The 12504-nt window shown below is 43.4% G+C and overlaps 1 protein-coding gene across 1 annotated transcript in view; it reads left to right on the top strand.

The window, feature by feature from the left end:
- The window catches only part of LOC101285170 (cytochrome P450 3A29-like), a 29589-nt gene extending 22671 nt beyond the window's left edge, over positions 1 to 6918 (top strand). The window contains exons 11-13 of the mRNA XM_004268898.2: positions 735 to 961; positions 3413 to 3575; positions 6513 to 6918. Coding sequence (XP_004268946.1) covers positions 735 to 961; positions 3413 to 3575; positions 6513 to 6608 — 486 coding nt within the window. The 3' untranslated portion in view covers positions 6609 to 6918. The remainder of the gene's footprint in view (positions 1 to 734; positions 962 to 3412; positions 3576 to 6512) is intronic.
- Positions 6919 to 12504: the final 5586 nt, after the last annotated feature.

The raw sequence follows: 12504 nt of genomic DNA, 5'->3' as shown, positions 1-12504 counted from the left end.
AGGAGAGCTGGCCTCTGGGGCTGGAGTGGTTTGTTTAGACCTTCAGAACTTAACAGTCACCCCTGAAGGGACCATAGGAGACTGTTCCAGCAACAGAGGCTGTGGCTGAGGGTAGGGTTCTCATCCTCTTGTAACTTTCCCTGGATCTGAAATTGTGTTCCTTGTAGCACCCAATCTTGCTCTTTGTTTTTGTATTTGGTTTAGAAAGGAACTCGTTTCTCCCTAAATTATTTATAGAGTTTTAACATCATAAAGTATTTTCAGATTTTATAGGTATAGTCAAAAGAATGAGTAAACGAGATTTCTCAGGTAAAAATTTTATGTTGAGTAGAGGATTTGCACTTATACATTTCTTCCCTTGGTACAGATGTGTGGCCTCTCTTTTGAAAGGAAACAGTGACTTTGCACATTTCACTTGAGACTAAGGGTCATAGTCTATTAGTCATGTTTGTTCTCGTGAGAAAGAAAATACACTAGCTGATAACGTGGGGGATTTCAGGCCCTGTTTAGGGGATTGTCCCAATGTTCTCGTAGAGTCACAACCACTCCACACATCTCAGTGGGCCACTGAGCAGGTCAAAGGACATGATAGATATTATAACATCTATAAATGTTAAGGTCCTTTACCAGTTGAAATTATTCTCTGGAGCTCCTACCATTTCAATAGGACTATTTAGACTGAGTTGAAGTTTGATCCCAATCTCAATTTATCAAAATCTATTTCTTTCTTCCAGGCACCTCCCACCTATGAGTCCCTGGAACAGATGGAATATCTTGACATGGTGTTGAATGAATCTCTCAGATTATTCCCACTTACTGCTAGACTTGAGAGAGTCTGTAAGAAAGATGTGGAAGTCCATGGGGTGTTGATTCCCAAAGGGACAGTGGTGATGGTGCCACTCTTCACTATTCACAGAGATCCAGAACACTGGCCAGAGCCTGAGGAGTTCCGTCCTGAAAGGTAGGAGAACCCAGGGAAGGGAACCCTCTCTGATCCAGAGTGGTTCCAGCATATTAGACGCCTCTTACTGTAGGAGACAAATGAGCGATTGTACCATCATTTATTTGTGCCTCTTTTTAGTGTTTGATGTTTTTTCTTAATATAAGAGTGATCATTGTTCGAATCAAATTTTACAAAACTGTGGACTAGAAAAAAGAATTATAGCTGTCTACATTCCTAATACCTTAAGATAAGCCTCATTGATAATGTGATGTATGTCCGCATGGACATTTGTCTAGGCATATATAGATTTTTTAAACTAGAATGGTAGTATATTTAATTTGGTTTTGAACTGCTTACTTGATTTCACAGTAAACTATAAACAACATTCTATGTGAATTTGTGTGTATATCTATCTAGCTAGCTATCTCTCTCTATATATAATTATATAAGTGATTATATGCATATGCCATAATTGGCGTAACCACTATCTTATTTGAGGTGTATAGGCCTTTTATTTCCTTTAAGTTTTTTCTGTCCCTTCTCCTTAGCTCTTTGAATTCATCACTAATGTTCCCACATTTCCATTTCTTTAAACACTGGCTACATTTTCTCTAGCATTATTGTGAGAGTGCAGGCTGGGGACCTAGAGGTCTCATCCCTGGTGGTTCAGGCAGCCTCACTGAGGACGGAGGTGCACACAGGTGCCCTGGTTCTGTCTGTGGCTGCACACCTGGGCCAGTCCCTTCTACCTAAGTACTTGGTGACCTTCCAAAGAGAAGTCCTCTGCTCTCTAGATGTCTGAGACTTCCTCCTTGGAGGGGTTGAGCATCCTCTTTGGGAATTCAGAGTCAAGGTCTGGCTTCGGTACAGATTGGACTCTGGAAAGAGTGGATGCTTTCCCCCTTATTGTACAGTGAGCAAAATTTGAGATGAATAATTTAGGGCAGTAGCTGGGATCTAGACTTTTATGAGCCCCTGACTATAAGCTCCCTGATGGCAAGGACTTTATCTTGTTCGCCCTAGTGTCCTGAGTGCCAGCATCACCTCTACACATAGCACTTCTTGAAACAGGAAGTTGGAGTGGACCAAGTCCTCTGTTTTCTGGCCCAGGGAACCTCTGTGTTTCCCTGAAGCTCAGTAGCTCCCTCTCCTGCAGCTTCACGAGCCTAAGACCAGAGACCACTCACCGTTATTTCTTTTTTGCTGTTGTTCATTTTGGTTCACTTTATTTATTTTTTATTGGAGTATAGTTGCTTTACAATGTTGTGTTAGTTTCTGCTGTACAGCAAAGTGAATCAGCTGTATGTATACCTATATCCCCTCCCTCTTGGACCTCCCTCCCCCCAATCCCACCCATCTAGGTCATCACAGAGCACAGAGCTGAGCTCCCTGTGCTATACCGCAGGTTGCCACTAGCTATCTGTTTTACACATGGTAGTGTATTTATGTCAATCCTCATCTCCCAGTTCGTTTTTGATTCATTCAGTCGTCAAGCAGAGAGTTAGTGCTCACCTGCGTGTCAGGGACTTGGCCAGGCAGTGAGAAATCCAAATGTTTACAAAAAAGCCTATCATGGAGAATTTTTGGCGTATGCACAAGTATATTCTATAGGCAGTAGCCTGTGGAAGACTTTTGATGTATCTATATGTGCCCATTCCCTGCCCGACAACCATCCCATGTCTCTGCTCCATCCACATGCTACTGCTACCCTCCTCCATCTACCCATATTATTTGAAGTCACAGTGTCTGTAAATATTCCAAAATGTTTTGCAAAGTAGGGACTCTTTAAAATATACATAATCGCAATGCTATTATCACTTTCCACAATTCCATATTTTTCCTTAATATATTCAAATACTGAGGAGTCAAAGTTGAATAAAACAGAGGTCTAACCATCAAGGAATTTATAGGCTAGTGGAACAGATAGACAAGGAAATCAGTGGTTATTCTATAGTAGCGTCATATAGTTATGGAAATGTGACCTAAGCATTCTGTGCTGTGGGGGAGACAGACAGACAGACAGACAGACACAAGGGGACGGGAAGGAAGGGAATACAAGGGGGAAATGACAATTTAAATCCTGGGAGCTGATTCTCCTGCTGCCTTCCCCCATGAGCACATGACCGACATAAGTGTACGTGGAGGCAGGAACCCACATTTCCTTCAATCAGTTCAGAGCATGAACATCTCACTGCCTGAATGTAAAGTTAGTGTTTAGAGAGAAATTTGTTTTTAAACAGCATTCATCTCATCTCCTCAACAGGACTGAAAGCTCCTATAGGGTCCGGGGAATGGGAAGGATCTGGAGTTTACCTTTCTCATAGCAAAATCACCACAGCAGGATTCAATGACTAGCTCACACAGGCATCCCTAATGCTACTAGTTGAGTGTTTAAGTTAAGCCTCAGACTTTGAGCTCTTGTGGGTTTTCTGTTTCATTAATTTGTTTCATTTACTGTTGTGGAACCAGGTTCAGTAAGGAGAACAAGGAGAGCAGAAATCCTTACACATACATGCCTTTTGGAACTGGACCCCGAAACTGCATTGGTATGAGACTTGGTATCATGAACATGAAACTTGCTGTTATCAAAGTCCTGCAGAACCTCTCCTTCAAACCTTGCAAAGAAACACAGGTCAGACAGTTACCTAGCTGCATTAATTGTGTTTATTGTGAGTTTTTAAAACTGATATAGATAGATATCATATATATATATGCACACACACACACATACACACACATATATGAATGTGTTCTATTCAAGGAATAATTTGTCGTATTGGACATGAATGTATTTGGAGCCATCTGTGACCTTTAAGTGTCCTTCAGCTCTGGATGGCTAAGCCTGTGGCTTTGTAATGACCCAACCATAAAGGTCATCTAGAGTCAATGCAGTTAGCATGACATGATTCTTGGCAGTCTTTTGAATCTCAGCAATGTTTTAAATTTCATTTCAAGTCCACCGGAAGGAAGGGGAAGTGTGTGCACCGTCATGAGAGCACACACTGAAAAGTCATGGCTCTTCAGTGATGCTCTTCTCCACCAGAGCTTACAGAAGCTCTCCTGGCAGTGGTTCTCAGCCACTGCTTGTATAATGAAATTACTGTGGTGCTTTAAAAAATCCTGATGCCTAGGTCATCTCATTTATTCTAAAATAATTCGCCCGGAGTGTGGCATTCAAACCACTCCCGCGGATTCTCCTGTGTAGCCACGGTGAGAACCCCTGATGGAAAGCATTTCTGCCAGATGTGAAGGACTCCCACAGCCCCCTCACCTTCCAGGGGTCCTGCTGCCATCAAGATGGGCTCCCTGGGCTTCCCTGGTGGCGCAGTGGTTGAGAGTCTGCCTGCCGATGCAGGGGACACGGGTTCGCGCCCCGTTCCGGGAAGATCCCACATGCCGCGGAGCGGCTGGGCCCGTGAGCCATGGCTGCTGAGCCTGCGCGTCCGGAGCCTGTGCTCTGCAACGGGAGACGCCACAACAGTGAGAGGCCCGCGTACCGCAAAAAAAAAAAAAAAAAAGATGGACTCCCTTTACGTTCTAATAATAACTCTATGTGTGCTCTTCCCCGCCCACCACCACCCCCCGATTCTGTTCTTCCCCCTTCAAGTTCTAGTTCAATCCTGAGCCCCTTCATGGAGCCTCCCCAACCCAGTCCACAGCCCACTCTCCCCTCTGCTCTGTATCAGTCATCACAGGCTGGCATCACGGTTCCCACGACCTAACTTAACACTTTGTCATGGAACCATCCAGTTTGGTTCCTATGTTTTCTTTATACCTATGAACGTCTTGAACTGTAGCCTCTCATTTTATTCCTTTCGTAAACTCTGAACGATGCCTGCCAGTCACCCAGCAAATGCTTAAGGAGTTAGACGTGCAGTTGATTAGAGTTCTTGGATACAAATTGTGAACCATTTGAACTTCTGAAATTTAACAAATGACATTTGTGTACATGCCTGTTGTACGTGTGTATGTCTATCTACAGGGGACATATATGCATGTCATTTGAAATTTTAAAATAACAAGGTGTTACATTTATAGAAAGATCTGGAATCTCTCCTGAAGCACACAAAGAACAGTTACCATTTTTTCATCTCAAACACGGCCCTATAAGAAGGCTTATTTCTAGGAGTCACACATTTAGTAAGAAGCTCCTCCCCTTGGGTAGGCTTTCTCAGGGAAGAGGAGGATAGAGACGGTTTCCGTTTTACTTGTGCGAGTCTGTGTGGCCATCCTGTAGGTGTGTACAGACAGGGGACTCAGCCCTGAGAGAAAGGGAGTCTCTGGCACACCTGGGAAGGGCAGATACTCCCTGAAGCTCCACCCAGCCATCCACAGGCTGGGGCTTCTCTCCTCCATGACAATTTGTTTGCCCTTCAGTCAACTGAGATTAGAAGGTCACTCTGTTGGTTCCCCCAACACTGAAGGAGTGACTCGGTGAGAAAAGGGCTAAAAGTACTGGAACAAACACTGTAGGTCGTCAGAAGTTCACCATTTGCACTGCATTTGGGAGACAGGAAATGTTAAAAAAAAAAAAAAAAAAAACAGGCATAATGCTTCACAACGACCTCTTCCGATCATGAAACTGGATGAGTTCTACTGGGAGAGGTGACTGGACTCTGCAGAAGTTGAGGAAGGCCGATGTAACTAACATGTGTGATTCCTACTAGGATTACCTTGCAAGTTTCAATGGACACAAAATTATCTTTACATGGCTCAAGATAGTTGGCCATAATGCCTAAGAATCTGGTAAATTTAAAAACCTCATCCTTTGTACCTAAAATTTAAATCAAAAAAAGAACACAAGCCAACCAGATTTTTGTCTCTAGCCTGGTATGAAATAAGCACTCAATAGATATTTCGTGGAAAGAATGATGGATGAATGCTTTCACTATCTCATCTTGACATAACTTAAAGAATAAGTATAAACAATCAAAGATAAGGAGGGTAGATTGGATGAAGCTACCAACTTCCATTTATAAGATACATAAGTACTAGAGATGCCACGTACAACATGATGGCTCTAGTTAACCTTTCTGTATGGTGTACAGGAAAGCTGTTAAGAGAGTAGATCCTGAGAGCTATCACCTGAAGGAAACAATATTTTTTCTTCGTATCCATGAGCTGATGGATGTTAATGAAACTTACTGTGGTGATAATTTCACCATATATGTACATCAAATCATTATGCTGTGCACCTTAAACTTATGCACGCCTGTAAGACAGTTATGTCTCAATAGGTGGAAATTTTAATTTAATAAAAAAGATAATAAGGGAATGCGGCAAACAACTTACTCCATATAGTTTATACATAAATGTGGCCAGTTCCTTGAAAGACACGACTATTAAAGTTCACCCTATGAAAAACAGATAAGCTGACCATCCCTGTATCTATTAAATACATGGAATTTGTAGTTTTTAAAAAAGAATCAAAGGTATACGATGCTAAAACTAGCTGTTATATGTTTGTAAAGCATTATTGTCCATAATGTATCTTATATATCAATACTTTGTTTCTCTTGCTGGCCTTGCTTCATTATTCGATTCTCACGTGTTTGTTTAACTGTTGCAGAGGCACCTGAAATTAAGGCGTCAGGTACTTCTTCAACTAGAAAAACCCATTATTCTAAAGGTTGAGCCCAGAGATGGGACCTTAACTGGAGCCTGACTTTCCCTAAGGACTTGCGCTTTGTTCTTCAAGGAAGCTGCGTCCCAGGACAACAGAGGCCTTGATTTACTTTGTGATAAAACACAGAAATGAATATTGGATTCACCTACTGCTATTGATGGATGACTAGAGATTCTGCACATTCATTTAGCTTTCTCACTGTCTACGTGGAGTGTTACATATAAGAGGAGTGTCATATAAAAGAGGTGATTAATAAATGCCAGATTGCAAACTCAGCTTATCTGGTTCTCACAGAACTATCTCCACCCCACCACACCCCACTTAGGACCATCTATTCCTCCTGAGCACTGATCAGAATGCAAATTTCTCACAAGCTCTAATGAAAATAAGAATGGTAGTGATGACTGAAGTAGTGACGTTCATATCACAGATTTTATTTTGAATATTCTAAATTAAATATTATATTGAGAAAGTCAATAAACATCTCTTTACAAAAGTATAATCTGATGCCTTTGTGCACATTAGGGGGGAATGTATACAACTGAATCAGGGAGATTCAGTGACTACTTGCTTTTGACCATCAAAATCACTGGTTGGTTGGGGCCTTTATCAAAACTCCAATTTGACTCCTATTCAATAGGTAAGAGCCAATCCACTGCGACTTTGCCTATTGCTTAGAAAGTATATTCGTAGTTTATACCTACCTTTTTTGGAGCACATATTTTTTGTAACACTCAACTGAGAAACTTATATTATTTGTTTGATTTAATGTTTTCATCTCATCTCCCCTGATGTTTCTGGAAGGCAGGAAAGATGTTTTTCACACCTCTTTGCATTCCATCCTCAACTCCCAACTGTCTTAACCACAATGAATGTGGAATAAAAGATGGTTAATTGGTCAGTTGTTCAGGCAGAAAGGCTACAAGCACTGATCAGTTTCAGTTGGTATCAGAAGCTGCCCAGGGCTCTTCCTTTCCCTTTTCTGCCCCCTCCCTCCATTTTTCCTCTCCTGCCTTGCCTTCCCTTCCTGGATAATCCAGTCCTAAAGTCATTGGGGGGTGGGGTGACAGAAGGTGGGCAGGCACACAATGCAGGGTGGGGGCAGAGAAGGGAGGCACAGTGACTCCAAGTCAGAGACTGAGTAGGGAGGGGAAAGTGTCCACAGGAACAGCAGCCTGGCATGAGTGGATTCGTGGTTGAATTGCTGGGGAAAACTCTTTCCCATACTGAACTTCTGTTTCCACACCTGTAAAGTGGGATGTAAATAATCCCAACACTGCTTATCTCACAGAGTTTTCCTGAGGATCGATTAAGAGAGATATGAAAGAACTTTATCAAGTGTACAGGGTGGTAGAGATGTTAGTGGTTAGTTTATCAAGAAAGAGACCCTCCAGGATGGAGTAGAAACTGAGCAGCCATGAGAAGACCTCCTCCTCTTCCCCTTGCTGTGAAGTCTAGGGAAGAGCTTCTGCCTCAGGATAGGGGGCTTTCTCCGTGGTGCAGTGCATGTGGGGCAGAGAGCATATCCTCCTACCTCACCCCAGTTCTCATCGACGGGCTTGCTAGGGAGACTTACCTCGTCTCTGTGTCAGGGCAGAACACTGGTCACTACCCTCTCAGAAGACCTGGGCTCTAGAGCTAGTTCCCCCACTAATTCCAGGGCAAAGCTGAGACTAGCGACAGTAAAGGCTTCAGGCTCTAAACCTAGATGAACTAAATCTGAATCCCAGCTCTGTAGGAATTGGTGATGAGTGCTTGGAGGGTCACTCAACCATTCTGTGCCCCCGTTTGTTGCTCATCTTTAAAATAGGAACCATACAATACCTATCTCATGGGGTTGTTGGATGGATTGAATCACTTAATGTAGGCCAACTATTCAGAACAAGAAATTTATCTCTCCTTGCCTGAGGTTAGGTCTTGCTCTGTGTGTGTGTGTGTGTGTGTGTGTGTGTACGTGTGTGTGTGTGTGTGTGTGTGTGTGTGTGTGTGTGTGGTGTGTTGTGTCTCTCTCTGCAGCCCCAGTTGAGAAACCACTCTAGAATTTAGAGCTCAAGACCTAAATGGTTGGTTGTCTTCTCCCAGGTCCATCCTATTCCATCTTGGCTCTCCATCTTGCCCTCAGGAACTCTTGGTTCCTGACTAGGCTGGGGGACCTGGGGACCCTCAATGGCATGTAAGGGAAAGAGAATAAAGGAGGGGGCAGGGTCACAGAAGTTGAGAAGCAGGCCATCAAGGGGCCTCGCAATTTGGATAAGGTCCTCATAGGTCAATTCTGGTCAATTTTCCTCACAGACAGATGAGGAAACAGACCCAGGGATGCCCAAGGTCACACGCTTCCAATGCATCAAGTCCTGTCGATTCTCATCTCTTCACATCTTTCAAGGAGAATGGAATTTTAAAAAAAGAAAGGTCAACTGTATCAATGCTAAAGGAGCTTATTTTCTAGCACATGTCACAGATATAATTCAATATTTGTGAAATTATTTATGTTTCTCTCCCTTTTAAGTGTAGGCTTCATGAGAGCAAGGATTTTGACTTCTTTATAATTTGTCTTGGCACGTGGCCTGAACACAGCAGGCATGGATCCCAACCAACATACAGTGACACTGGGGTGAGGTGCCCACCTCCTCTAAGGCCAGGACAGAATGTCCTGTCACTCAGCACCACCTGCAAACCAGGAGACTAAGAAAAGTTGGCTATTTCCCTCTCCCAGCTGCCAAAACTTAAATACCACCTGGTTACCCCCAAATGGCAAGATCAAGTTTTTCCCTTCTGAGAAGCGTGAAGGCTTAGGAGCAGAGTTACAAACACATAATCTTGCTTTCATTGTTTGCACACTCCAGATTGTGAAATTTGAATGTGAGGCACAAATCCTTCCAGAGTAACACTGCCTCTTCATACCTTGAGCACTTCTCTCAGCCGTGAAAGTCTAGATAGGCTTCCCAGAAGAGGAGTTACTTGGGCTAACAATATAAAAGGACAGGAAAATAAGACCAGGATGCTTCATCTATACTGATATCTGCGCCTAATGCTGCCCAGAATGCTATTTGAGGTTCAACTTTGAGTGCAAAGGACTGAGAAGCCATTTACACCTGATGAGGGAACTGTGTTCTCTTACCTGTATAATTAGTTCACCTTGGCTGTACTATAACTACCTGTTTGTCTCTCTCTTCAACTGAATACTGTCTGGGTCTTAGTCATATCTGCACGCTAAGCATGAGAAAAGAGCTTTGAAAGTACATGCCAAGCCCATTAGTACACAGATGAGTAGATGAGAGACATGGGTGTGGGGTGACCTTCAGGCACACATGTCTTCCTTTACAATCTTAGTAGGTAAGACTTTTCACGTTAGGTGTTCCCTGCTGTGGAATGAAGGGACACAAAGATCATGCCGTCTATTTTTCCCCTGTGCAGAGTAAGGCCATTTGTATTGGTTAGGACGTGGCACTGGCTACATTTTATTCCAGGGAAATGACTAGCCTATCGCCATTGGGATAGATTCCAACCAGCTGGACCAGGTCCTGAGGTGAATAGGGCAGGTGATGGTCAAATAAGGCTTCGTGAGAAAATTATCTTAGCCGAGTACATATTTTGGAGGAAGATGAAAGCTTGTACTTTCCACAAGGGTTTTGTTTTTAAGAAGAATAAGAAAGGCTGTGGGTTTAGTTGAGTGAACTAAGTTGTCAGAAGTTATCAGATGACACCTCAGTCATTCCATGTGGGATGTATTTTGTGTCCCTCTCAGTTGGGAACATACAGAGGTGGATCCTACACACAAGACCCTAGTGTCCTCATGACCTGCACCTGTCTTTATTCCTGGTGAGGTGAGATAGAGTCCTTGGTTCTGAAGACCCATGGGGGAGCTCCTGGGCAGGGATAGCCATGGAGGTAGGAGTCAGAATTGTAACCAAGTTGCTGCTGCAGCCTCAGGTCTCACTATTTCCCATAGTGACCCTTATCACAAAACAGCAAACATTGCATACTGGCATTTCAGAGCAGAAGACTTGCCAATCTACCTTCATGTTAGCATACATATGACATGTTGTCATCAATAGCTGTTGGGAAGCCACTTGCAGTCCCTGAACCTCAGTTTCTACATCTGTAAACTGGGGGTTGTGGCATGACCCCACTTAAAGGTGCCCAGACAAAGCACCATGAGGGGCCAGAGACAAATCAAAATTCCTAGGACTTTCCATCCTACTTTTCCTGGGGATCATCTTCCAGCTTCCCAGGTCTGTCCTTTGTTGGTATGGAAGCTTACAGCCACTTCTCTCCTTAGTCGCCTCTCTGTAGGGCTCCATTATCCCAGAGACTCCAGAGGTATGCTCCATACTGAGCTCGGTTGACTATCTCATTCCCTCCACTGGGAGACTGCCTCCAAGAAACGACCTGCATGCATGGCTTCTAGACCAGCAAAACGCCTGCACAAGGCATACGCCCACTTGGACTTGAATCAGCGGAAGGAAGAATAGATATTTTCATGCATTACGATTTCCAGTGGCAGCTATGGATTTTAACAGCTGCCTTCTCAAGAAAGCCTGAACCCAAAGATGACAAATTATCATGGTAGCAATTTCATGCTGCATGACAAGCTCCCAAGGAAATAAACGAGGGCAGGAGAGACAGTTGGGACTTACTGCACTTTACCAATGAGATCCATGCACTCAGGCCAGTGTTGGGCAGCCCTGGGGACTTTCAGAAGAACTGAAGGTGAGAAAGGATAAAGGGAGAAGGAAGCGCACAAACACAGCTGAAATGTCTTCCATTTCTGTTGAGTTTTAAGAACTTCAGAGGTTTTGTTTTTTACATAATCCACCGTTTCTCTGCCAAGCAGACAGAGAACCTGGCTCAGTGTAATCTTCAGCCACTCAATCCTTGGGTCTCTCCCACCAGGTATGTGGCAGGTGCTCACAGGTGACACTGACTTCTACTAAAGGCCTCTTCCTATCAGCTCCATTTAAAAACTGCTCCTAACATTTGGTAGAGTTAGTGTCATGCAGTAGAGAAGAGCATCCAATCCAGTCAATGAATGGGCTCCTTTTTCAAAATAAAACTTGTTGGTTGTCCCTGAAACACTGTGGTTACACAGGACTAGATCACATGTGCAGGTTTCAACAAGACTTTCCTCCGATTTCTCGAGACTCCTTGCTCTGTGTGCAGCAAAAGCGGTGGCCCTGGACGGAGGCAATCTCCCCAGTGGGGACAGGCTGCCTGCTACTTAGACTGCATGCGCTGCCCGGACAAGGAGATTTCCAATCACACAGGTACCGATCAGGAGGAATTTCCTTCCTCACCCTTTCATTTACATTCTTATTTGTCCCCCAAAAGGGAAGGATCTAGACTACGACTGAAATCTTCAAGTTCCCTCATTTACTCAGCAATTTCACTATTAAAGTTAATCCCTATGAAAGGGATATGAATTAATATTCCTATGAAAGGATACTCTTCTCTTTGGTTTATTCCTACTCATCTTTTTGACCCTTAGCATTATCTTCTCAAGAAAATATTTTTAAGGACCATCCCAGAAGGACCTATGTTTGTTTCTACCAGGAAACTTAATACACAGTATTATGAGTATCTTGGTTTTATTGTACATGTTACTCTCAACCAAACCCTGATCACACTGAAGGTTGTATCTTATTCTGCTTCCTTTCTCACGTGCCTAGCACCATTCATAACACAAATAAGTGTTCAGAAATAATTTCTGTGATTTCACAAATGAAAAAACATCCTGTATTGCTGCTGTGAGGCTGTATTGTACAATGTGCTGAGGATAAATTCCGGTACCCCTCATTGTTCAATCATGCCTGTGCTCTGCTAGTTCGGAGTCAAGGAGAGGAGATGAACATGAGAGCTGACCACACGGACCATGGCCACTATACAGAGATGTGGGGGAGGATCTAACATTACTTTGGGAGGTCAGAGAATTTTCCAC

The sequence above is a fragment of the Orcinus orca genome, chromosome 16, assembly GCF_937001465.1.
Source record: "Orcinus orca chromosome 16, mOrcOrc1.1, whole genome shotgun sequence".
NCBI classification, from domain to species: Eukaryota; Metazoa; Chordata; class Mammalia; order Artiodactyla; family Delphinidae; genus Orcinus; species Orcinus orca.
This window is presented reverse-complemented; position numbering and strand designations above follow the sequence as displayed.